The sequence below is a fragment of the Idiotropiscis lumnitzeri genome, chromosome 21, assembly GCF_059441095.1.
Source record: "Idiotropiscis lumnitzeri isolate Australia: NSW breed Sydney's pygmy pipehorse chromosome 21, RoL_Ilum_1.0, whole genome shotgun sequence".
Taxonomy (NCBI): Eukaryota; Metazoa; Chordata; class Actinopteri; order Syngnathiformes; family Syngnathidae; genus Idiotropiscis; species Idiotropiscis lumnitzeri.
In genome coordinates this window covers 741613-767198 of record NC_142411.1, presented here as the reverse complement: position 1 = coordinate 767198, position 25586 = coordinate 741613, and the positions used below count along the sequence as shown (strand labels likewise).

At 50.7% G+C, this 25586-nt stretch overlaps 5 protein-coding genes across 7 annotated transcripts; 3 read left to right on the top strand and 2 right to left on the bottom strand.

The window, feature by feature from the left end:
- Positions 1–24: 24 nt before the first annotated feature.
- Positions 25–4752, bottom strand: vipas39 (VPS33B interacting protein, apical-basolateral polarity regulator, spe-39 homolog). The gene is made up of 17 exons (XM_088285863.1): positions 4268–4752; positions 3152–3254; positions 2942–3073; positions 2842–2877; positions 2617–2681; positions 2488–2544; positions 2326–2418; positions 2213–2246; positions 2009–2111; positions 1864–1891; positions 1657–1730; positions 1451–1526; positions 1196–1372; positions 946–1122; positions 398–487; positions 221–325; positions 25–142 (listed from the first exon to the last, which is right to left on the bottom strand). Exons 1-17 carry the CDS (start codon positions 4349–4351, stop codon positions 122–124), a joined length of 1455 nt encoding a protein of 484 aa, XP_088141989.1. The 5' UTR covers positions 4352–4752; the 3' UTR covers positions 25–121.
- Positions 4753–5203: 451 nt separating this feature from the next.
- On the bottom strand, positions 5204–17102 carry brf1b (BRF1 general transcription factor IIIB subunit b). The gene is made up of 19 exons (XM_088285862.1): positions 16845–17102; positions 16090–16277; positions 10207–10287; positions 9542–9715; positions 9434–9465; positions 9288–9360; positions 8848–8997; positions 8385–8478; positions 8194–8320; positions 8091–8130; positions 7927–8022; positions 7542–7841; positions 7384–7445; positions 7237–7318; positions 7116–7165; positions 6769–7046; positions 6290–6338; positions 5594–5780; positions 5204–5514 (listed from the first exon to the last, which is right to left on the bottom strand). Exons 2-19 carry the CDS (start codon positions 16271–16273, stop codon positions 5474–5476), a joined length of 2100 nt encoding a protein of 699 aa, XP_088141988.1. The 5' UTR covers positions 16274–16277; positions 16845–17102; the 3' UTR covers positions 5204–5473.
- On the top strand, positions 10385–15769 carry LOC148316255 (uncharacterized). 2 transcript variants are annotated; one of them, XM_088285860.1, is made up of 19 exons: positions 10385–10461; positions 10540–10586; positions 10781–10855; positions 10940–11067; positions 11138–11278; positions 11348–11425; positions 11503–11673; positions 11911–12007; positions 12074–12297; positions 12364–12529; positions 12715–12920; positions 13090–13201; positions 13276–13484; positions 13578–13695; positions 13798–13967; positions 14037–14131; positions 14203–14318; positions 14389–15144; positions 15381–15769. In XM_088285860.1, the coding sequence occupies exons 1-19, from the start codon at positions 10436–10438 to the stop codon at positions 15704–15706; spliced, it is 3261 nt and encodes a 1086-aa protein (XP_088141986.1). In that variant the 5' UTR covers positions 10385–10435; the 3' UTR covers positions 15707–15769. The 2 variants fall into 2 exon arrangements, with proteins under 2 accessions (XP_088141986.1, XP_088141985.1); XM_088285859.1 differs by having other exon boundaries at positions 13090–13207.
- Positions 17103–17373: 271 nt separating the features above from the next.
- xrcc3 (X-ray repair complementing 3) lies at positions 17374–20886 on the top strand. 2 transcript variants are annotated; one of them, XM_088286608.1, is made up of 7 exons: positions 17375–17681; positions 18189–18326; positions 18394–18585; positions 19539–19693; positions 20026–20238; positions 20303–20340; positions 20420–20886. In XM_088286608.1, the coding sequence occupies exons 1-7, from the start codon at positions 17624–17626 to the stop codon at positions 20634–20636; spliced, it is 1011 nt and encodes a 336-aa protein (XP_088142734.1). In that variant the 5' UTR covers positions 17375–17623; the 3' UTR covers positions 20637–20886. The 2 variants fall into 2 exon arrangements, with proteins under 2 accessions (XP_088142735.1, XP_088142734.1); XM_088286609.1 differs by lacking the exon at positions 20303–20340 and having other exon boundaries at positions 17374–17681.
- Positions 20887–21443: 557 nt separating this feature from the next.
- On the top strand, positions 21444–25094 carry LOC148316252 (protein Z-dependent protease inhibitor-like). Its single transcript, XM_088286607.1, has 6 exons — positions 21444–21610; positions 22291–22580; positions 23049–23339; positions 23742–24015; positions 24117–24246; positions 24316–25094. Exons 2-6 carry the CDS (start codon positions 22295–22297, stop codon positions 24505–24507), a joined length of 1173 nt encoding a protein of 390 aa, XP_088142733.1. The 5' UTR covers positions 21444–21610; positions 22291–22294; the 3' UTR covers positions 24508–25094.
- The last annotated feature ends 492 nt before the right edge of the window (positions 25095–25586 follow it).

Below are 25586 nucleotides of genomic sequence, written 5' to 3'. Positions count from 1 at the left end.
AAAGTGGTATCAGAACAACACTACTTGTTTTGTTTGAAATAGATTTATTTGAACTTGGTCGACTGCACGTAAAAAATGCAGATGATGGACGGCCGTTGACTCGCTGAATGAAAGTTGCCACTTAATTCTTCCACCGGATTTGCTGAAAGCCAAAAAAAAAGGAGGAGGATCTGACGTAGTACCAACATTAAGTCTGTCAACTTTTCTTAATCTTCCTCACCGAGTTGTTGAGCAGCTCGTCGATCTTGCGCTCCGCCGGCGAGCCCGTCTCCACCTTCCCCCGGTATCCTAGCAACAGGCGTCGGTCTTTGGAATCTCGATACGTCTGATTGGAGGAGAGAGAGGTAACGTGACGCGGCCGGAAGCCGAAACGGACATGCCGATCGAGCGCGCTCACGTTGATGATGAGGTCGTGACATTTGTGTTTGTGGGCCAGTGCCATCCTGGCGTCTGCGTCGTCCACCAGGCCCACGTAGTCCTGCAGCACCTGCACCATAACGACGGCCTGTCAATTGTGGCCTGGGGGCCTTTTAATGAGCGCACAGAAATCCGGGGTGGCCGACAGCAAACGCACTCTTGAGTGGCCCCGAGATTGATTCTCCCCAAAAAAGGCAAAAAAACGCAACTGTAGTTTGAAGTTGTAATATTGCTCATCACCACCAGATGGCAGACATGTCTTAGTTGCACTCCCATGACCCAAGTAAGCCTAATAATATTTTTGGTCTGCAGGAAAAACACTTCAGTTATATTTTTTTTCCCTGAAAAATTTACAAAATGAGAAATTGGGTGTTCGTTTTTATGCACAAACCCTTTGGGTTAAAAAAAACAAAACAAGTAACAGTAGCACAGATGTGAATTTGTTGCCCACCCTTCACCGAGATGGCGCTTTGAAATGTCCACTCAAAATTATTAGAGCGAGTCCACCGGAAGCTAAACGGAACTCGCCTGCACGGGGGCGGCGTTTCTCTGCAGGATGTCGACGACCTTCTGGAAGGCGAGCGGCGATTTCTTCCTGGTGAAGCCCAACCAGCTGCGGCTGGTGAAGAGGGCGTCCACGTCGCTCCACGACTTCTGCTTGGCCCGAGCGCTCAGCGCCGTCACGAAGAACTGCTTCTCTGATATCTGCTCTCGGCACACGGCGGCGGCCGTCAATCAATCAAAGCGTCCACACCCGTCTCGCACGGACGACGCTCACCTTGAAGCTCTGGCGGACGTTCAGCGGGCTGCTAAGGCAGCCCTCGGCTTGGTTGTAGTGGTAGAAGCAGCAGTAGTACAAGGTGGTGATGAGCGGCATGTGGAGGATGGAAGCTTTGCGGGGAAATTTCTGGAACATCTCCACCTTCCCTCCTTGCTCGGCCTGCCGGTCTGTCGCCTGGCGAGCGGACAATCGTTTTCACCGCCACAATCATCTGAGCGGGAAACAAAGCGCGCTCGCAAATGTTACCCACACCTCGATGACCACCTGCCGCTCCAGAAGAGATACCTGGTCCTGGACCTGGACCTGGTCTTCAGCAGAGAACTGCAGACTGCAAAACAAAGGTCAACAATAGAGGCAGGGTCGCTACGTTCCAGGAAGCGGCTGCTGCGAAAACCAGGAGCAAGAAAAATGTCTGAATGGCGTTGCTCGCCCGCTGCCCCTCCCCGTCTGTCAATCACCTGAGACAGCCCTTGAGGAAGTCCCGCCTCTTCTTTTCATCCGAGATGCTCAGGTGCTGTTTGTAGTGGAGGAGCTGTTGCCATGGAGACGCAAAGCACACAAGGTACGGTACATGACTACGACGTCGAGCCCGTGTAGCGCCTCCTCGCTAGTACGTGCGCGACACATCGCAGCATTTTGTCGGCGTGTGTGTGAGATCAAATTACCGCCGCATCCTCCGTGCGTCCCAAAGTTCTGAGGAAAGAAACAAAAAATGTTGGAACACGCCAACGGCCTTCGCCGCCGTTTCAACTACATGCTCTCCACAGGGCGAGCGGTCGCCAAGTCAAGTCATGTGTCATGTCAAGTCACCTGTAGACGTCGCCGAGCAGGCCGTCCTCGCCGCTTTCGCTCAGGTAGTTGAGAAAATGTCGCAGCGCCGTCTGACGTGTCGCCAGCTCGCCAAACAAAACCTCTGAAACGCACGACAAAAACGTGGGTCGCCGGACCACACGGGCGAGCGAGCGACCGTCGTTGCTCTCGACGGTCGCCTTTTTGCGCAAAAGGAGGACTCACCTTTGCTCAAACTTTTCTTCAGAGCAATTAAAACCTGCAAAGTAAAAGTTTGCTGTCAATTTTCAATTTGGTCTTTGGGAAGGCGAAAATGGCGGCGAGCGAGCGGCGCTTACCGCCGTGATGACATTTCCGTCGTGAGTGGCCACCGCGCAATCCAGCAGCCGCATTTTGTCCTGCAGGCAACGGAAGCGCTCCAGAGACGCCGCCTGACGCACGCACACGCAATTGGCAAGTGATCACACACACACAAAATGCAAATGCGCGCACACACACACCTTGCCTTGCTGCATCCTCTTGATGGCGTCTTGAGGCGACCAGTCGCCAACCAAATCCTGACAACAAACGACAACACAAGATCACGAGTGCAACCGATCACGATTGGCCACGATTGGATACAAGCGTACCCGTTTTTCACTTTTGGGCTTTTGGATATGCGGTGCCACAATTCTGCCCGACGGTTCGCCCAACGCTAAAAAAAACATTCAAGAGTTTCCTCATTATGACGTCTTCATCCTGTCGTGTCATCGTGCGAACTTCTCAAAGCTCATGAGGAGGCCAAAAATCAAAGTCATCCGACGCAGATCGTGTGTGTGCGTGCGTCTGTGTGTGTGTGGGCGTGTGTGTCCCACCGTCAGCGAAGCTTGCGACATTTGCGGCCTTCCTTCCTGCAGACGAGATGTACAAAGAGTCAGACTTGCTGCCATGACCTTTGACCTTGGCCCGTCTGACCTTTAAAGAGTGAGCTGAGCGAGTAGCCCGAGTTGGCCTTGGACATGTTGGGCGCGTCGGCGTGAATCCGTGCGGGGAAGGCGACCTCTCCGTCATCGGCCGCCGCCGTCTCTCGGATGGACCACGAGATGCCTGAGGCGAGCGCGCGCACGTTAGCACGTTAGCATAGCGTGCGACGCGCGGCACGGCGCAATGACGCGTGATGCTCACTTCCCACAGGCTCGCCGCTCCAGCTGACCTTCTCCACGAGGTCCGTCTCGTCTTGGTCGAACAGCTGCGGGAGGCTCTTGACCGCCTCTTTGGATTCTTTCAACTGCACAACAACACAAACGTGGACACGCTCAGTAAGCGGCAGCAAACTTGGTCGCCGTTTTGTTCCTTTTGCTGACTGGCCTCTTTGATGGCCCGGTGGTGCTTTGTCACACAAGTTGGATTTGTGTTGTCAATACACTTTTAACTCAAAACTCTTTTTTGTGTTTTTTTGCGATGCATGCTTGTGTTGTGCACGAGCCAAGCGTGCGAACGCTCCACTTTCGCAGTGATTGGTGGTGTCACGGGGGGTGGTCTTTCTTATTAGTAGGTGCACACACCTGTGGGTAATTATTGTTTTGTTTGGATCTCGTGGTGGGGTGAGCATGGGGAAGAAACCTTTCGCTGGCCGTAAAAATCCTCATGAAACATCGTGAAAATCATCAAGGAAAATAACTGTAAGCGCACATGTGAAATGGACTTGTGAGTGAAATAAACGTCAAACGTCAACGTCCTCGTGTTGGGGAGAGAGCTGATCTGCCCAAAAGAGCGACCTTGAACGGCAAATGAAGTAAGTGCCTGTCATTTTCCGACGCTATGGATGCGCCTCAGTCAAGATAGCAATGATGCAATAGTTGGTGTGCGTGTCGTTGATTGTTGCACCTCTCATCTGTTGCTATATTGTTGGTCTACATTTGTTGATGCACCATTTTTGTTCAGTCTTCAAAGGGTTTCTGGTGTCAAGCACCTGTTTGTATCTTGAAAAACTCGTAACGTGTTGTCACTCGCATCTCAAGGCGCTACTGTTGCAATGTTTTTAGAGCAACACAATTGCAATTGTGAAAAGCGAGACAACCACAACAATTGTTGCGCCTTCCCCAAGAGAAATTAAATGAAAAGATACAAGTTGTTGGACGACTTTCAGTGCTTTTTTTTTTTTTTAGCCCTGCCTGGAGGACTGTCACCTTCCATCCAAAAGGCGGCTTAATTTCTCCTAGTTAAGGAGGTTGAACCCAAAATCACAATAATGTTGGTGGTCGTGACGAACGACATTGGCCGTTGAGCTGCCAACCTCACCTCATCGTCGTCATCGTCGAAGGTGAACGCTTTAAACTTGGACGCGTTCCAGTATTCTTCCTCATCTGCTCGACTCTTCATCATTTCTGCGAAAAATTCAACAAAGCAACAAGCTAATGAGTTTGCAGATTAGCTGCGTGGCATTTGCTTTGACGTTCGCACAAATCCCGCCCGGGATAGGCCAGCAGGTGGCCAACGTTGCCTTCTGGGACCTCCAAACTGGTTTTGTTTTCTTTTTCTTCTTTTTGTTGTTCTTGTTTGTGAAAGCCAAAGCAAGTGAGCAGCCGCATTTCCGGTGTGAGGAGGTGGCGGCGGCGCGCGCAGGCTTCTGGGAACTGTAGTTAAGTAAGGCCACGTGACGCTCGCGGCTCCCTTCAGTCTCAGGCTCCTTTCAAGGGAACAATTTGGTACGTTTGCGATTTAATTTTCAGTACACGTGACAGCAGATGAGTTCCAAATGCCAAACGTGAGTTGCTGAACTTGACTTTGAAAGTGTCCGATGTTGACGCTAGCTCCTTTTGTCCACTAGGGGGCTCTAAATCTCCAATTTTGTCCTGACGACTGCTGCTCAGCTGTCACGCGACCAAACTTCCCAAACCGCAGGAGGCTGGAGAAGAGCGCCAATTGGCTGGGTGAGTAGGCTCGCCTATGACGTCATTAAACCATTCACTGCTGTCTTCACGCTCCTGACGCGCTGCGGCGTCGAGCACGAAGGAGGTGAGCCGTGCACGTGTTGACAAGCAGACGTTGAAAACTGAGCGACCGAGACGTCCGAAGCGGTCACGTGACACCTCAGTAAACACCAGCCAAATTTTGCTAAGCAATCAAACAGCCAAATTTTGCTAAGCAATCAAAGAGCGTCGTCACGCAGATCACGTGGTCTTATCTTTCGCTGTTGACATGAGAAGTTGCTGTTCCAATACTTTTGGAGGGGACTGCAGTTTATATATTTTTTTTATTAAAAAAAAGAAAAGAAACTAAGGTGGACATTTGACTGACATTTTTCTTCTTTGTTTTGATTGACATTCTGCTTGGGTAGCATCAACATTGATAAAAAGGGGCGGGGCCACATGACACAGGACGTCAACGAGCACCTTTGGTCTTCAGTGGGTCTTCGATCTGCGACGTTCCTCTCCCAATCTAAAAGAGTTTGCACTTGCATCATTTTAGAGATGTAAAAAGAGTTTTAAAAGAGAAGGAGCCGAGCTAGAAGATCTCCTCTTCATCCTCTGCCGAACAGCCAAAATCTAGAGCACAAAAGAAAAAAAGCGATCATCAATCAATGAGAGGCCAAAGTGAAATTTGACAATTCAGGCGTCCGCTGACGTTGAACAAGCTGCAGAGCGCTGACACACTCGTCGTCCTCTTCCTCCTCCTCTTCATCTTCGTCACCTTTCTCCTGCTTCTCCCTCTCAGCTGTGTTGGTGCAGCTCGACTGCACTTCCGGTTCTCGTTCAGGTTCTGGTTCAGGCTCCTGTTCTGCTGCGGTGGTGTTGGTCGTCACGGAAACAACCTGTCAGATCAAGTTCAAAATTGGCTAAATTCATACTGCAAGTCAATTCTCATTTTGAATTCTTTTTTTGGCTTTTTGAGACACATAAATGTTTTTGTTTTTTTCACATCAACACTCTTGTTTTTTTTTTTTTTCCCCCGAATCTGACCGAAGCCTCTTTCATATAGGCCATATATCATATACGTCGGTCAACAAAAGGTGACCAACGGTCACAATTGGTCGACAAAACAGACGCACGGCGCGCACGGTGCCAAAAGCAATGCGGCGGACGAAGGAGAAGAAAAGCGTCAGCGGCCAAAAACAAGTTGACGTGAAATGATTCGCTTTTGAAAAAGTGGCCTCCCTTGGCACGAACGAGCGAGGGCGGGGCCAGATTGACGGTGGCTTTTGTCACGTTATGATGCACGTTTGTTTGAGTTACGTGACGGCCATGACGGAAGAGAAAAAGATCTCCGGGCGTCCGGCACATCGTGCGGAGCGAACGTCATCGACGTCGAGAGCCCGCTCACCTTGGACGGCCGCTTCTTCTTTGGTCCTCCCGAGAAGAGTGGGCCCAGCCTGTCACAAATAGAGAGCATGCTCACGAGACGGACCACTCAACAGAACCGAAAGGTGGCGGGAGTCGTCGACAGTGATTCCCAAAACTGTCTTGACTTTTTTTCCCCAAGCACATCAGCCTTTTGAGATTTTTTTCCCCCCTTTATTTTCATTTGAACTTTGACCTTTAGGACAGAGGTGGCACCTTGAAGTCGGACGGCTTTATTTAACAGGCGCTTTCGCTGCTTCGTCAGGTGGCCATTCCTAAACATTTTCCATAAAAAACACGCCTGCCAAACATGTCCAAATAGTTCTACAAAATAAACCGAAAATGTTCTGGCAGGCGATGTGTCATGTGACCAACATGTGAACCCGTTGGGACACTCTGCCACATTCAAGATGGCGGCGCCATTCGGCACATATGTCATTAAATATTTAATCAGTTTTTTACCTCTTCCCCATGATGGTGGCGCTCGTGGCCATGTCCACGATGATGTCGCTGTCCGCCTTCTGACGCCGACGTCTTTTTCTCGCAGGTTTGATGGGCGATTTGGGGGCGGGAGCGCCGCTGGCCTCGCTTGGCGTCTGCCCGCCGTTGAGGTCTTTGAGGACGTCGTAGTTGATCTTGGCGGAGATCTTTTTCTTCTCCAACATCTTTTTGATGGCCTCGCCCGCCGTGGCCGCCTGGATGCCGCCCCCCTTCTTCTTCTTCTTCTTGGCCGTCTTGGGCTGCAAAGAGATGAGCCGTCAGCGCCGTCAGCGGCGGTGGCCGCGCTCTTCCCGCCGCGCCGCACAAACCTCCTTGTACGTTCCCTGTTCCTTCTCTTTTTGAATTTGTTCTTCTTTCTCTGAAACGTACGAGTGCATCCGTCAGTGAATCGCTCGGCGTCTTTTGTTGACTCTTTGTGTGATGGAGAACCTTTCTGCTCTTGCAGGTATTCTTGGTTCTGCTCCATCCACAGCTGCGTTTTCACTTGGACCTCCTTGTCACTCAGGATGTACTGAAGGGGACACGCCGGCGATGAGAACGACTCTCCTTCACCGTTTGACCGATCGCTCAACTCACCTTATCGATCTCCAGCTCATCGATGCCGTCCAGATCCAGGTCGCCGCCCTCCGAATTCTCGTCTGCCTCAGTGAAGAAAGTCCAGAAGCAAAACGCAAAGGCGAGCAGGCAAAAGTTTTAAGGGTTTGCATGGTTTGCCGTTGTCAAACACGACTCACCCGACACGTCGCGCTCAACGTGGTCCTTGCTGAAGATCTGAAAGCTTTGCCGGAGGTCCAAAGCAGCCGAACTTTCCAGAAGCTTGGCCACGGAGGGCGGCTGGCTTGAAGCTCGCCCCACCTCGGGTTCCTCCGGGATGGTCTCGGGCCGGCCGTCGTCACGCTCCTTCGGGCCCCACCCTCCCTCGACTTGCATGACTTGGCACAGGAAGTTCTGCGTGAGGTGCTGGGCGGCGCTTTGGAGGTCACAATCTTCAGGCTCAGACGTCAAGTCTGCCGGGATTTCCTTGTCCTGCGGGTCTACAAAAAAAAAAACCACCCGGCCACACTCAGGCTCCTCCGTGAAAAGCCTTCTCAAGTTCTTGCCTTTGGAGGCGGCGCTCACCGATTTTGTGCACATAGGCGGCGTAGATTCCTTTGAGTTTGGGTCGGCTCTTCTCCAGCTCACACTCAATCTGGTCTTGGTAGCAACTGATCTCTCCTGGGGGGAGGAGACTAAAAGGTCAGCAGGACTTCACGCTGACTTGTGGTGCAGAAGTCGGGTCTGACCTTCCACCTCGTTCAACTTCTTGGTCAGCTCGCGCTCCAGCTGCGGACGGAGGAAGACCAGCATGAAGCACGCCACGGGCGCATGACGATGACGGCGGCGTACCTGCTGCATCTTGGTCTTGTGCTGAGCGGCGGTAAAAGACGGCGGGTCACATTCCTGCTCCAGGTCCACCTTCATGAACTCGTCGATGGTCAGCTGGCTGGTGGGCGTGTCCTCAAACTCCACGAGCCTGCGAAACGAGGCGGAGCCGTCTCTAAAAGGGCCTCGAGCGTCAGCCGTGCGGGACGCCTCACCTCTTCCTCAGCGTGGCTTGACACACTTTGACCACGCCGATCACGTCTTTCACCGTGCGCCGGAACTTGTGCATGCGGGCCGCCACCAGCAGGGCTGAAGATGAACGGCAGCAAGTGAAGAAGAAACAAGTGAAGGCCCGCTAGACGACGCGGCACATTTTTTAACGCAAAGTGCCACTTTGAAGTTGCGCACGACACAAAAAGAGGCAGAGTCATGTTGGACTTGATGGTTTAGTTGAACAAATTTGTGTTGCTGCTTGTGCATGTAAAGAAGTAGTTTGCAGATTTAAAGTTACCTCAACATTGATTCTAATTTTGATGGCGTTTCACGTGATAGGTTAGCATTCATATTTGTTCAAGTGTGTAACAGATAGCAACAGTACACAAGTATTGTCTCTCTCTGCCGTCGATTTTTCAAATATGCCAGGTGGCTGAGCAACGAATGGCGTCGCCCACAACGTACCGGCACCACACAGTCCCGAGGGGCGGCGGCCCGTGTGCATCCAGTCCCTCTTCATCCTCTGAACCAGACGAAGAGCCGTCATGGACACGTCGTGAGTCTTCAACCCAAATTCCAACATGTGAGCGAAGCGAGGGATCAGCAGACACGGATCTGAAGAGCGCATAAAACAGGCCAAATAGGAGCACAAAATACTCGGCAGATACAAGAACAAAGCGTCGTGCACAAAAAACAAAGAACATGTTCAGTAAAAGGACGGAATGCGGGACAATAAATGCTAAATTTGCGATTCTCAATGTGAGCGAGGTCGACGCCCCCTCGTGGTACGCAAACGAATCACAAAATAAAATACAAACACAATTTGAAGTCAAATTGAACGGAAGTGCAGAATCTAAGAAGGGAATATACACCGGACTGAAGATGATTGGTGTGGACGTTCTCACCAATGGCGGGAGCGTTAATGCAGAGTTCCCGCGCCAACAACAAAAAGGTCTTCCCCAGGATGTAAACGTTGACCTACGCACACGTCAAAAATTGTCAGCGTCACAAATGCTTTCCTGTTTCTTCCGTCTTGGTTGGAGACTTTTACCTGCAGCAGGTCGCTCAGATCCAGCAACATATCTGACAAGCGGTTCAGGAAAGCTCAGCGGTACACGTGAACAACGACATGTGTGGCGCGCACGGCGTGACGGGATACGTGGCGTCCCCTCCGTGCGACACACCAGGTACAGGCAGGCGGCGATGATGTGCTCCGTTTTGCGTCCACGCGTCAGATGTCTGCTGACCACCATCTTGAAGAAGTTGAAGGCCGTGTCCAGGCAGTGCTGGTTGAGCTGCAGCTGGTTGCCAAGGTGATGGATCTGACGTCTCCCTGACACACGCACACGCACGCGCACGCGATGAGGCAAGCCAACTTCAATGACGGCGCACATGACTGAAAGTGACGTGGCTCAGCGGAAGAGTGGTCGCTTCAGAACCGCAAGGTCGGGGTTTCGATCCCCGAGTGTGCCAATGCCCCGGTCACTAACTTTGACGGCTCGAGTTTGACAGCTAACATAAATTGAAAATGAAATCAATAATTATATATTTTTTTTTACATATTTTCGGTGGTAAATTAATTATTTCATGACACATTTATTTATTTAATATTCAATTAATAAATTAAACTTAATGACACTTTTAATTATTTAATGATGCACTTATTAACGTACATAATGAATGAATGAAACAAATAAATTGACAATTTTAATCAAAAATTTCATAGTGTATTTATTTAATTTTGTCACTTTCAGTCGTCCATATGAGACGACTCGACGATGAAAAAGAAAAGTGAGCGCGGCGTGACCATGAGAAAATGCTCACCATTTTGCAGCGTCTGCGCTCGGGACTCTTTACCGACACTCGTGTGGAAACCAGAACCGAGCAGAGGAGTTTTTGCTGGACCTGAGAAATGCACACACACACACGCGCACACGCACGACAATCAGTGCCTGGTGTGATCACTTGCTCCGTTCCCATGGCAACCTGCTTATTAGCGCAACTGCCTGCGCAGGTTCAACTTTGGCTCAACGAGAGTTGAGTTCATTTCAAGATGAGGACGACTGCGGTCTTGTTTGGGTGCGTTTGGAAAATTGTGTCTTTGCTTTCATTTTGTTTTGAATGACAAGACTAGAACGTGACTGCTCTTGTTTCCAGGATCATGTTTCTCATTTTTCTCCGCTTGATTAACGGAACGGTTGAAGGTAAACCATTTTTGATCACTTAACTAAAAGTTGTCCATGTGTCTGGAAATCAATAGTAAATGTTCTGATTTCTATTTTTAAAAAAATGTCTCTGCTGATCTGATCCGTTGGAAAAATGGGCCAGTGAAGTAAAAAGTGTTCTTTGCCGCGTTGATGATCAGAATCACATTATTTTTTTTTTGGTCCCAATCTAGTTGAGTGGGCGTGTCGAGATCGTCATCTGTGGATTCTCGTGCGCTCCGAACAGACGGTGCACTTTGAGGCCGTAGGTCAGTCGACAGACACGTTGGGACGTTTGCACGTCGCTGTGCAAATGTTGGTCGACCTTGGCAACTTTTTTTTTTGGGGTGTAGATCCCAACGGCGCGCACCCCATTAGCAATGCGGTGGCCTCACGTTGTGGCTACACCATCAGCACCTTCAAGCCGGGCGGCGCCACCACCTTCCGAGCTTCGTACTACTCCTGCTTCACGCTGATCCAGGTCGCATGAAAATCCTCTCGCGGACTCTCGGGCCCTCGACGTGTGAAGTTGGAATGTGTCGTTTGTTCAGGATGACCAGGTGTTCTCGTTCCAATTTAACGTGATGGTGAGCGACGGCGCGTCCGAGTGGGTGCGCCGACCGCTTTCAGCCGCGTGTTCTGGTCTAAGCTGGATCCAGCGAGAGGTCGTGTGCGAGGAGGACTACATGGAGGTGAGAAGGCGCTCCGGGAGTTGAAGGCCGGCTGTGCAGCTGCCGCGGGTTTTGCGCTCATGTCGTTAGGTGAACGTCCAGCGGGAGGCGTCGTGCGCCGCTCCGCCGGGACCGGCCAACCAAGCGGGGCTGGCGGCTTTCTCACAGGTAACATCGACCAAAAGGTTGCCACGCAAGCAAAGTCACCTTTGTGAACTGGAAACATTTCGGCTGGTGCGTTTCAGGCTGCGACGACGGTGAGCTCGTCTCCTCGCCTGATGTTCCTGCGGGCTGACGGCCACGTGTCGCCGCTGTCGATTTCCGAGGCCGAGGGCGCCGGTTACAGTTTGATGGTGACCGCCGAGAGGGCGGTGCTTCGAGCGTCCTACAAAGCTGCGGAGGCGCGGCTGATCCAAGTAGGTCATCCGATGTTTGTGCGTCCAAAACAAAAAGGAGCGGCAGCTTCGATGGTTGCTTGTCAAGCATCTGGCAACCGCTCGATACTGAGCTGCTCTTGTTTGAAAAGCTGCCACCGCGTTTGGACGTTGCAGACTCATTCGAGAGAGTGCCGAAAGTCGTGAGGAGAGACTCGAGTGTTTGTTCTTGTTACTGATTCGGATCCTTTTGGAAGAAATGTTGACTTGAATCCTCAGGTGTCTGGCGTCCCCGCAGTCGCCATGGGCGTTTTTCTCGTCTACAAGCGGCAGTTGACGGTGGTGATGATCGACTTGTCCGTGTCCTGCATCGTCAGTACGTCCTCATCGCAACGGGCGGGCGCCGTCGGGCGGCTTGGCGGAATAAATCATGTTGTTTCAGATTCGGTTTCTTATGACGGCGCTCGTCTGCTCTGGGCTGTCCCCCGAGTGGCGAGGCCTCTCGTCGAGGAAGGCGCAACGTTCCAAAGTCTGAAGCGTCGTCTGGAGGTGGACGGCGTGATGCTGGATGAGTCGAGCGCTGCCGCCAAAGGTTTCGCTCTGGTCCAACAAGACGGGCTGGCCCAAATCTCGGTTCCCTTTGGCGCCGAGGGCGGCTACACGATGGTAAGATCGAAGCGGTCCGAGTTTCAGACGAGGACCGCCCATCAAGACTTGTGGCGTGTTTTCCAGAGTTTGGTGGCAAACAACACGTACAAGGAGACGTTTGTCATCTCGCTGCTCTACGACGATCGCTTTTCAACGGCGTCTCAAGACGGTAGCCGCATCGAAAGCAAAGTTCAAATGGTCGGGGTGCTCCAAACGCCGCCGCTCTGCCGGCCGCCCTTCAGCCTCGACCGTACGTTCGCCGGCAAACAGTTGCGCAATTTGTTGCAACGAAACAAACGCGCGTCGCCAAGCCTCAGCTGGGCTGTCGCTCAAATGTCATTTTGCAAATCAAAACGTTGCGCACATGACAGCAACTGGAAGACAAAAGTGTCGTCTGGGCCAGCGTTTTAAGAGGTGCAACTTTCCTCCCCCTAGAGACGGCCAGCGACGAGGGGGCCTTCGCAATCTATCTGGGCAACATTCCCGCTGATGTCGTTTTAGAAGAAGTCCACGTTAATAAGCGGCCGCTGCTGCCAACGCAAGACGGCGGCGGTGGCGCCGTCACGCCGGTCGTGCACCTTAATGGCAGCCGAGCTTACCGGCTCCAACTTCCCTTTTCAGATGCCAAAGTTCACAGGAAGGTAAGAATTCTGCCACCTCACTTTTGGTTTTGCACTCGCAATGGATCGTTTCAGCGGATGTCAAGAATGGAAATTGCTGCCTCGTTCAACGTTGGCGGTCGGAGGAATGAAAAACGAAAATGTGGCTGAAAAGGCAAAATGGAGCCAGCTGCTGTTTGTCTTCCAACAGTACATGGGGGAGGGCGTGGTCCAATACGCCATCGACGTCAACTTCACGTTGACGCACGTGCGCCAGAGCGCCTCGTACTATCATCGCACCTTCATCACGGCGCAAGTCTTCCGTGCGTGTAAGAACGCGTCTGGTTTCTCACGTTGGGGAAAAGGCGTGACCGTTTGCCGCCGATGTCTCGCGCAGTCCCACCGAAGATCACGGCGCAGTGTTTGGAGCGCGCGATCCTCTTCATCGTGGTCGTGCCGCCTGGCGCCGAGTCGCTCTGGGAGGTGGGCGTCGGCCACGAGCCCCTGACGCCGCAGCTGGCGGCTCAAAGAGGCTACAAGCTCCTCAACCGCAGTCGACAAATCAGCTTGGAAGTTCCCGTCTTCTCCGTCGGCTACACGTACGACGTAAGAGCCGGAGGAAGCGGTCCAAATGACGGCCGACGCCACTCGGCCACAAACGTTTCGGTGACAACTTGTGATTTTTTTTTCTCCTTGCAGGACATTAACCTGTCCAATTTTTATGGGACGTTTAAGCTGCTGCTTCGAGATGCCAGAACGTTGGAGGTTCAGACGTCCACGTCCAAAGACTGCCTCTTCAAAACTGAAGACATGATCGGTGAGCTGCACACTCCGTCTTACTCATCGCAAATACGAAACGTTCAAGAAGTCAAAGTTGGCACAAACCAAAAGACTGGACTGGAAATTTGCGCGGCATCAGTCTGTTCCGCAGACGGCATCATCACGGTGGTGACGAGACCCGCGTCCACCTGGCCGAGGGTCCGGCCCGAGAGGACCAGCCTGCTGGACCCCGCCTGCCGACCCAAAGAGACGGACGCCACTCGCGTCCTTTTCCACTTCAGACTGGATTCTTGTGGGACCCGGGCCACGGTATCGCTGGTTGATGGCTTTCTCGCCGCCCGAGTCGAGTGGGCGTAAACGTTTGTTGTTGTTCGACAGGTTGGCGACTTCATGCTTTACGAGAACGAGATCCTTCATGACCGACGGCTGATTGCAGATGGACCCAATTTCATCTCTCGAGATTCTCAGTTCAAGTAAAGGAGCAAAAGTTGGCGAATTATTTCAAAGGTCCGGGACTAAAATAAATCTTCACCCCCCCCTCCAGGTTGACCGTTAGGTGCTTCTATCCACTTAGCGGAATCAACAGACTGACAGCCGATCGCATCTCCAGAGCTGAAACTCCCGGATTTGGATCGCTCGACGTTTTCGGAAGCCTAACGGGTCAGTTTTTTTTTTTGGGAGCGTGGACACTTTGAAATATCAAGTTGAGGTGATGAATATTTTCCCGCAGATCCAAAGAATCTGCCTCCGGACTGTTTGCAGCACATTTCTAGAAATGATCTGAGCCGCCGATCGGAAACGGAGCAAACTCCGCTAATGGCAGAAGTTGAGTCCGAGTCGGGACCCGTCGGCGCCGTTGCCATCGGAGGCCGCCCAAACGAGCTGCGCCTCGATTCCCAAAAGCAGAAATTTGTTGCAAAGATGAACGAGCGCATGCCAACTCTGAGTCCTTCGAAGTCGTCTGCTCAAGACCGACTCGAGGCCGCGTCGTCTCGGGAAGAGGACGACTCGACATACGGCCGCTTTCAGCCGTCACGCGCGCCGCACGCCGATCGGAAACCATCGGAAGACTCGGCTCCGGTACGCAACTGGTCTCCCGTAAGCCAAACAGAATTCATCTCACCACATGAACCCCAGCGGAGCTTCAAGGACGTGCGTCAGGGTTTGGGCCCAGTTCACAAGTTGGCCACAAACCAGCGCCAGAGATTTGCCCATACTCGCGTTCCTCCTTGGAAAGGAATTCCAGTTCCCCAAAACACAGCCGACTTCAGCCCAACTCAAAACAAGCTTGCGCCTCAGAACCAGTCCGTCAGCCAAGTTCACAACATCCGAGTGAAACCTCAAAGACGACTAACTTTTCAAAATGTTGACCACCAAAGAAGCTCGGTCAGCGACGTTGAGCAGCAGACGCCGCAACATTTGGCTGAGATTCCAAACGCTCGGTGGAAGATGGCGTCCACCTCGGAGGACGTCATTCAAATGGCAGGTATGGACTCAAACTAGCAATGTGGTGGCAAGAACGACACGAAAAATTTGCATCTGCTTGGATTGCCCCTGTCCACTTCTCCAAAATGGACACAAAACCTTTTCCGGGTCAAACCCTCTAAATGCTTTATTTTTTTTTAATAGTCAAACATCAGGAAGCATAAATGGCAATTGTCAGCACATCTCATTAAATATGCAAACTAAGCCCTAACCTCCCTCTGCCGCCCCCCCGCCCAGGACCACCTCAAAGCATGACTGGACCTGCTCTCGGAGGATTCTTAGCAGCAGCACCGAGATGGAGGCCTGCCGGATTGCAAGTGGACGGGACGGAGGCCATGGGAGGGGACATCGAGTCCGCCGCTTCTCAAATGGGTTCGGCTGGAAAAGGCGTAGACTCGACCAGCTCCGAAAAAAGTGACTGTCATGGACTGGCGTCGTTGTACGGCGCCAGTCGTCACCGTGGAATTAGTCGAGCGCTGGAAGGAGTTGACGACGCAGCAATGGAAAGTAAAAAGGCGTCTTTGGGTGGGCTCAGAACACGCAATTGGAGCGTGAGACGATGACGACGACGATGATTTTTGCAAGCGGCCTCATCCACTTGAAATAAAATTTGTGCTTCCGTCCAAGTGTCTGTCATTTGCTCGTTTTTGGCGGTGGGCTTCAAAGATGCTGTTGGACGTTCTGTTTTTCTCCAGTACTAGATGTGGGGCATGATTTATTTGCCTCCCATTTGCCCAATTGGATTTGAGTTTCCCCGAGTGGCAGACTCAACGAAAGGGTTGGAGGAAACATGAGGCGGTGCCATCAAGTTGATCGTTTAATTTTAATTCTATGTTTTCGGTGAGGAAAAAAAATTATTTCAGTCGGTGGTTGTAGAGTAGAATTCTGTAGGCTGGATTTTGAGATTTCAAGCAATGTTTTGAAAAAGGGCGCAATGTTTACTCACCATCCGTCGAGACAAACTGTCCCACAGCAGAGGACACGCCTCCACTTCCTTCCACAAACTGGACCTCGGAAACGATGATGTTGTCCTCCAGGACCGAACCGCAGCCAGTGCACACGGCGCTGCCCCGAGCCTGGTCCACATCGATGTCCGCCCCCCCGCAGGTTTTGCACAGCCTGGAGCTCATTGTGCTAAGGTCAGAGGTCACAAAGTTGGGAGCAGGTTATGTTCACAATATTATTGTCGTAACGTGACAAAAATGAAGATGGCCTTGTCACTTCAATTTTGCGATTGTCTTGTGTTGCCAGGAGCAGGATCAGCACAATCGGACTATAAACCTCTGTGAATTACCATTGAATGTATTGAAACAAATACTCTAAAATTCTAAATTCTCGGAAGCTAACAAGTGTGCATTTTACAAAATGTTGCTGGTTATTTTATGCTCTGGACTCCTGATCGACATTCAGTTTTCAGCTAAATATAGTGCACGCAAGCATCACGTCATATTTTTTTATATTGATGTTTGTGCTGCACTCAATCTAATACAGATTTTCACAAATGACGCAAGGAAAACAAAAATGCAAACCGGTGGCGGAATAAGTAATTTTAAGCAACGGCGGGATTCGATCAGTAACCCTCAATGTCATCATGCCAAGTCCTACCACACTGAGCTACTTCCCGGTAGCAATTATTGAAATGTTTTGCTATATGTCACAATCTTCCTGGACATATAGGCAAATGTAAAAACCGAGACTCACGACTAACGTCGAAGAGCAATAACAAGAGTGGAAATTGTTGGCGATCAGAAACATCAACCAGCCAATCGAGCGTCCGTCGTCATCCTTTCCCTTATAAACGTACAAGTATTCATTTAGAATTCCGGATTTTTCTTTGGAATTTCTGGGTTTTTCTTTTCAATTTCCCAATTTCACATTTGATCTACTTGCGAAAGAGAAAATCCGTCATTGTTTAGCTTTTTTTTTTCCGCCTTCCTGTTTCGCGTTCCGATGACGTCATGTCTCCTTGGGTGGCGTTTATTGACGAAAAAAATGAGCGACTGAAACAGGATCTAAAAGTTGTCACTTTTAAGTCAAATCATCTTTTGATCAAGAAAATTACTTAATATATCCATGCAGGGTTTTTATTTTTAATTGGGACTGTTTTTTGTACGCACATCACACTCGAACCTCGACCACGATCCCAAATGGAACGTTCCAACTGGCACAGACTGATGACGCAAGTCGACGAGCAGAGTGAAGAAAAACAAATTTGGGGAGTCCGCTCGTGAGAGCGTTACAGTGACTTGACGATTGTGGTGTGCGTTATGTAGGTTAAGTGTGTGAAGGGACCACATTTCAAAAATTTGAGTGATATTAAACTGATATATCGATTATGAAGATGCTGCATACTCTTCTTCAGTAGGTGGCGGTATGCACTTGTATGTTGCTTTCAAACCGCCATAAAGGAACAAAGAAGAAGAAAGTTTGGGGCGTTGCGAGCAATGGCCGCGAATGTATAACTTGCGAAGAGGGACGAGATGTCCTCATGGAGGCAACTGGAGCTTCATCCGAGGATCATCAACGCCCTTCAGAAAGGTGGCCACATTTCCTCTTAAAGTACATCAAACGAACAAGGAGGACGAATGCGTCACACAAGCGCGATTGGAGGCTCGCTTGGCGTGTTGCATTTCAAGTTCAAACATTTATGGGAGTTAAACATGATAAAACATATCGTTGCAAGATTTCGTTTTGCTGCGACAAATGGTACGGAAGGTTCGCCTCTTTTCAATTCATGAAAGGACTGGCCTAAATGTTGATGATTGTTTTGAAAAGTAAAAGCAAATATTCTATTTTGACAAAACACAAAGATCATTGGTCTGCTTTCGTGGAGGCCGACAGAAATTGGAGAACATTTACAGGCAAGAGGCTGACATCTGGCCATTTGGACCATTTCAAATTGGCCAATGACTCGCAACGATGAATGTATTTTCAAAAATAGTTGTCAATTTATTTGTTGTTGATGAATCGTGGCCCATCGAGCAGCCAAGCCCTTCTTGTAACAATTGAGCATGCACAAACGTTGTTCTGCTGCTTCTCCTCCAGCTGGCGTCCAATCCGTCAGGGATGCACTGTGCATGTCGGGTCCGGACCTGCAGAGGCTCACCTCCCTGTCGGCCTCTGACGTCCGGCAACTCCTGACGGCCGCCGCTCTCTTCTGCAGGCCCCGTCGCCCGCTAACAGGTGACATCCGGCCCGGTCCCCGGACGGCCGCTCTCTCGCTTACCAAACTGTGTGTTTGCGTGTGCAGTTCTGGTGGCCGCCGAGTCCGGGCTCAGACTGAGCCTGGGCTGCCCTGTGTTGGACGGGCTGCTGAGGGGCGGCCTCCCTGTAGGGGGCGTGACTGAGCTTTCTGGAGCGAGCGGTGTCGGGAAGACCCAGCTGGCTCTGCAGCTCTGTCTCTCTGTGCAGTACCCGGTCTGTCATGGGGGACTGGACTCAGGTCAGTCGCTCGCCACGGCTCTCCAACTCATTTGATTTCAGAGGCTACATTCATCCCAATTTGAGCTTGCGTGGGCCCAACCGGGATATTCGGGGCTTGAGACAAAAAACAATAACAATAGAAAATTAGTTTGCATTCATTTATTTAAATAGTTATTTTTGCTGCAATTAATTACATGTACATTTAGGAAATATAAGGCACAAAGCTGCCTAAACAAGCGTGTGCGTCTGCAGCCGGAGCCTCAAGTCATTCGGCAGACTGACGAGAGTGAGTCGCGTCAGGAGAAGAAAGGACAGCAGAATCAGAGATGAGATGTCTGGGCTTTGTCGCAATCTGATATCAGGAAAGGTTCCTTTCTTGCGCCATTTTTTTCAAAATCAGATAAAGATAAAGATGTCCTTTATTAGTCCCACAATGGGGAAATTTGAGGTGTTACAGCAGCAAAGATAAAGATCACAAACAGATCATCTTTTCTCAAGATTGCGTTTGCACTGAAAACTCGTGCACTAAAAATCCTGATGTTTACTCTAACATCGTGAATAATTGTGTACATTTTCGCGTCTATCTGGAAAGCTCAACGGACTCCCAATTCAAATGGGACCTTTTCCGAAAGGCGGTTCTGTTGTCGCTGGCCTCGACATCTTACCTGTGGCCGTGCAAGAAACAAACATGAACTGGAAGCGCATGCCATTTCTTGGTATTCTCTTCAAATATTCCTTCAGACACAACATTTTATGTGAAGGAGGCTTTCTGAGCTACAAAAACTTGTCATCTTTTGCTTTGGACAAGTGTGTGCAAACCCTGACTCGCAGTGCCAGTGCGCCCTCCAGTGGACCAAATTAGCAACAACAGTTACTTTGTTTGAAATAGTGAAGTTGTTCAATAAGCCCTTATGCTGTACTTTGGTCCCCCTTGGTGTACGCTGATGTGTGTGCGTGTGTGTGCGCATCTAGGTGCCGTGTTTGTGTGCACAGAGGACGTTTTTCCCAGCACACGCCTGCAGCAGCTGATCAGAGAACAATCGCGTCTTCGCCCTGACGTCCCTCCGCATGTGACCAGCAGCCTTCGCTTGGGCGACCGCGTTTACGTCGAGCACGCCGCCGATCTGGTGGGTGCCTCGGTCACGTTGCCCACGTGTCCGTGTCTTCCTCATTCATGGGACGCTGCCACAATGGCGGCGCCTCACTCGGGTTCGACCCGAACTTGCACAAACGTGGCGCCTCGGCTCGGGTGTCACGCCCAACCTTTGCTCTTTTTGTTGCTTTGAAGGGGATCTACCGTGCATTTAAAACTTTGAGCGTGAGTTAAGAGGTGAAAAGTTGTCTTCTCAAAAGAAGAAATGCTTTGTGTCCTGAAGTGTTTTTTTTTTTTTGCAGGACGGCAACGAAATTGAAGAAATGAAGTGTTTTTTTTTTTTTTGTCCCTCTCGTGTGTTGTCAGATGTCGCTGCAGTCGTGCCTGAGCCGTCGCGTTCGGCTTCTGCTGGCTCGTCGTCTCGTCCGCTTTGTGGCCGTCGACTCGGTGGCGTCGCTCTTCAGGTCCGAACTCGGCGTCGGCGATTGGCTGGAGAAATCCAAACAGCTTCTGACGCTGTCGTCCACGCTGCATCAACTTTGCCAGCAGTTTAATTCGGCTGTCCTTTGCGTCAACCAGGTAGCGCTCGCGTGCACGCGCACGGTCTTTGCATCGACTCAAAACGTGCTGTCGTGTGTTGTAGGTGACCGACATCTTCAGCGGCTCAGAACAATACACGGGGTAACATCACATTGGGCGGTGCAATTGTGGGGTGAAAACGTTTGATGCTGATTGGCTTGTGTCGGTTTGTGTTCGCTAGTCCTTCTGCCTCGAGTGTGTGCCCGGCCCTGGGCTTGGCGTGGGCCAATCAGGTGATGGTTCGACTGATGATGCGGCGTCTTCAGCGGACGGTGAGCGAGGGTGAGCAGGACAGCGCCCTCCGTAGGTTAGAGGTGGTGTTTGCGCCTCACCTGGCCCGAGCCGGACGAGACGCCGCAGTTTGGAAGGAGGGGGTCCGAGGACTGGACTGCATTTGACACGTTTGGACTTTGATATGTTTACTTACTCTCGCCTTACAACTTGATTGTTGACAAAAACATTGAATGTGCGTGTTGGTTGAAAACAAAATTGTTCTGTAATTATCAAACTGTGCGTGGCATCGTTCAGTGAAGAAAAGGTCTGCAAGTGTCTGCAGCCATAAGCGGGCAGATGCAATGTTTGAAAAGATGAAACTCGATGTAAACAGCCGGTGATAATGACAAAATATAAAGTCAAACTTTTAATGTCTTGTGGCTCCCTTAATTGTTTATCAGTAGTTTGGATGATCTGCAGTCACCAACGTGCGGCCTCCTTCCTATCTTGTTGAACAAATGTTGAGAAAACATGCTCACCGTCTACGAAAATGAATGTCATTCATTATCGATAAGATAAGAAGTTTCGTTTGAGCAAAGTCGCAACCAAATTCCCTTTGAGGGCATCAAGATTTCATATCACAACTGTCGTAGCTTTTTTGTAGTCAGCAGCAGCCAAGAATTGGCTCTTCGTTTCCAAAAGGTTTGTGACATGACGTCACAAGGGACGTCAGCACGCACGTGGTTAGCACGGCTGTCTCGCAGTTGTGAGGTCGAGGGTTCGGTTCTCGCCTCGGCCTTCGTATGTCATAATTAGCGTCTTTTTTTTTAAAGAAATATGTGTGTTTAGTAGACCCTCTCCCTTCCTTCCTTTAAACATGGCAGTGGGAAAGCTTGTTCATATTTGTCTTGGCATTGACTGGCGACCAGTTCAGGGTGTGTCTCCCCCACGCCCCCTGGAAAAAAAAAGACCCAGCTCTTATTTTGAAGGACCCACAGGAAACGCGTCTATTTCCATCGTGCGCTGGTTTGGTGATGATACGCAGTTTCTGACCGCCAAACAGACACGCTGACAAGCAGACGGACGGACAGCTCCACTGTCGGCTTTGGCCGCTTATTTGCGCGACGATACGAACAAAAAGAGGCCTCTACCCTCTAAGGTGCGTTCCTCGTTTCTTTGTTGGCTTCCGGTCGCCGAAGCTTGCTCGTGATGCGGCCACCCATCGATGGCGTCAACAAGCATCCATTTGCTTTTCTGGGCGTCATAATTCCATGCCAATGCAAATGATGTCATAGTTATCCAAACGAGCGTCAACTTTCTCTCAGACAGCGGACGAAAGCGAAATAAATGCGGGGAAACTGCGTGTACATCTCGACTAATGTTTCACGCTTCAGTCCAGGGTGGCCAATTCTGGTCCTTGAGGGCCCCTATCCAACCTGTTTGAGATGTTGCCCTCCTCCAGGACACCTGACTCAAATGGGCAGGATGCTGATCGATCCTGATCTTTCCAATTTGAACTGGGGCAGTACTAAACATACGAGTCGCTCCAGAATGTTATTTTTAATCTAGTTCATCATTTACAAGGCAGGTGAGAATTTTCTATGAAATTAGCTTATTTGCTCGAAACTTTACTGCATCTTTTAGTCGGGAAAATTTCATAATGTAATTGAAGTGGCGGTCCGTGCGCCCCCTGGTGGACCAAATTAGCAACAACAGTTATTTTGACTGAAATTTTGCATTGAATGTGTGACCCAAATGCCCCCCCCTTCTTTTTTGTTGTAATCTGGTATGTGTCAAATGTCTTCAACGAGGGTCTAACTTTGTTTATTTGTGATCCAGCGCCATGTGGTCGACCCCTCTGACTCTGTTGACGGTCTTCGGCCTGGCGGTTCCGCTCAGCTGCCAGCCCGGCGCTGACGACGCGGTTCGGGACCTGGTCATCAGGTACTCGGACTTTTCAACGCGTTTGTATCGGGCGCTGGCGAGCCGCAGCGACGACAACATTTTGGTGTCCACCGTGTCGGTGTGGCGCGGCCTGGCGGCGCTGCGTGACGTCACAAGCGGCGCGTCGCAAGAACAGCTGCTGACGGCGCTCGGACTCGCCGGACTGGATCGTGAAAACATCCCAGGTGGGTCAAGGAACTTTTGACATCCTCTCGTCCACATCCAGGTGCCACAACATGTGCGTTTTTAGTCCCAAAAAAAACAAAAAACGACCTTCTTTTAATGGTCTGTTTATTTGGGATGTAAACAATTAAGGAATCGGTTGTCTATTTTGTTAATCATGAATTGACTTTTTTTTCCTACATTTCCATCAAAACAGAACAGGACTTCAAATTGTCAGTACAGAATATGCACAACATGAATTGATTTGGAATCCGTTACTGGTCTGGTCTGTATCTGGCAAAAAAAAAAAATATATTCTTTAGTTTTTGATGTGACACGCGACTGTTGCTGTTCATCTGGTATCTATTGTTTGTCTTTTAATTTGTGTTCTAATTTCACGCAAATTTATATGACACCGTATGGAAAGCGCTTTGTTCCATCTGCAGCTGTTGTCAGAGACTGAAGATGATTTGTGTTGACCTCGTTCTCAGATGCTTTGTCGACGATGACGAGCGCGCCGGCGGGGGCCGCCGCCATCAGCCTGAAGCAGGGCGTGGCCGTGTTTGGCGACGCCAAGGCGCAGCCGCCGCCGGCGTTGGCCGAGCTTCTCCAACGCGACTACGGCGGCAGCGTGAAGAGCGTGACCTTCGACGCGCCACGGGATGCCGCCGATGCCATCAACGCGTGGATCCGCCAGCAGACCGGAGATCAGGTTCAGGACGCGGTGACCGATGTGGACCCCCGCACAAAGTTGCTGCTCGCCACCGCCGCCTCCTACCAAGGTGCCGCAGCGCTTCAGCCGCTCTCAACTGTTTGAGCTTCCCGATATAAAAGTACAAGTTGGCCCAGTGGCATGTTACGGAGGAAAGCTCGGATCAAATTGATGTCTCAGATAAGAAGAAGAAAACAAACATTCAATTTTGGGGGTTCATTCCGTGACAGCCCTCAGAAAATCAGTTGGCTTTTGAAATTTGCAAATATTCACGAGTGAGGGTCTGAAAATTGCGACTATTTGACGAGCGCTAAACAATCGATTGTCAAATAGTTGCTTCGTTCAAGTCAAAGTGAGCCGCTTGTTGCCTGAAGTCGAGCGTGACGAGTGCAAAGTCGTCCTGCCACTGAGGACAAAGACGCGGCGAGTCATGACGCAATAACAGCGCCGGCGGTCTCGGCCTCTCCCTCAGGCCGCTTCAGCCAAGCGTTCAACGCCAGCGCCACTCAGGACGAACGCTTCTACGTGGACAAGTACCACGTGGTGACGGTGCCCATGATGTTCCGCGCCGACAAGTACTTCCTGGCGTACGACGGCTCGCTCAAAGTCGGCGTGCTTAAGCTGCCCATGACGGACGGGACGGCCGCCTTGCTGGTGCTGCCCGACCAAGACGTGGACATCGGCGCGCTGGAGGACCACCTGACCTCCGAGAAGATCCGAGCGTGGATCAAGCAGCTCAAGAAGACGTGAGTGATTCGTGTGTACGCGACGCTTACGCTGGGAAAGTCATTTTCTTGTCTTTGCACTTGTCAGTCGCCACACCCACTTTTTTATGTTTGCCCAACAGGAAGCTGGAGGTGCAGTTGCCGCGCTTCTTCTTGGATCGGTCCTACTCTCTGGCGGACGTCCTGCGTACTGTGGGCGTGGTCCGACTCTTCCAGGATGACGCCGACCTCAGCGGCATCAACTTGTCGCAGGTGAGCAAGCGCGCGCCGTGCCAGCGGCGGCCAAAACTCGAGTCCTGACGTGCCGCCGTCCTAACGCAGGTTCTTCACAAAGCCGTCGCCGCGATGGACGAGAGCGGCCAAGGAGACGCCTCGGCAAACCCGCCCGGCCCCGCCTTCTCTTCTCCTCCCCCTCGGCTGACCGTCAACCGACCGTTCGTCTTCGTGGTTTACCACGAGAGCAGCGGCGGCCTGCTCCTGATGGGACGACTCCGCGATCCCACCAAGAAATAGGCGCGGTCTTCGGCCCGCGGCTCCTCCGCAAAGGTTGAATGGAGGCAACTGCACTCCGACAACACACCGACGATGACTTTCACACCCAAAGACGATTTAACTCGCAGTTATCTCAGCGACGAGCAGCACATTGAGAGATTGCGCAACGCAAGCGCTCGGCACGCAGCGGAGCAGCTCGTTTGCATTTCAACGCAAAGACCACGACAGCGCCACCCGCCCCAGGCAATAAATAAAACGGGCTCTCCACACCATCACATTTCAAAAAGGCCTTTCAGATTGAAGGTCAAATGTCATCGACAAGCGGCAAGTTGCCTCCGTTCAAGCTTTGCGGCTCACCGGGAAGTCGGCGTCATATTTAGCTGACGCAGTAACCAAAATGTCCGGTAGGGCGGCGCCGTCTACCGACGGCTTGCATGCTTGCTTCACGTAGCCACTTGATTAGGAACCCCTCGCACACGACACACCAACCCTTCTGTGCCAGTCACACAATTGTTTCATGTTGTCTTGAAAAACGTTTGTTGTGCTCGATTGGCTGTGATGATGTGCTCATATCATTAGGAACGCCATCAATAAAGTTGTCAAATTCAGAGTATTTGAATTGGCCGAAGCTACAAAGGTAAGCGCAAACTAACATTGTCACGGATGCTTAACACATTGCAGCAATCTCCAGAAGATGCAAACGTGTTCGGAGTTCGTATGTCCGTTTTGGTTCTTCAAATTTGCTCGACGCCATTTTGTTTTTGTAGCTACGGCAGCCCACCAAAATACAAAGTGAGTGAGGCCTCTCCAGACATCAAACCAGATTTATTCCAATTTCTGCCAATGGGATTTTTCAGAATTGATCTCATTTGAAAGCCGGCAACGTGGAGAGGTTTTTTTTTTTTATTGTTTTCCAGGCAATCGTAGGTCACCAAAACTTGTAGTGATTGTAGTAAATGACTTCCTGGAATTTTAAACCCTAACTACAAATTTAAAACTCTAAACTGAAACCCTAATGTCCAATTAACTCATAGTTTGAAAGCCTCATCCTAAATTGAACCCTTTTATTGACTTAGAATCTCTCACCCTTATTTGAAACC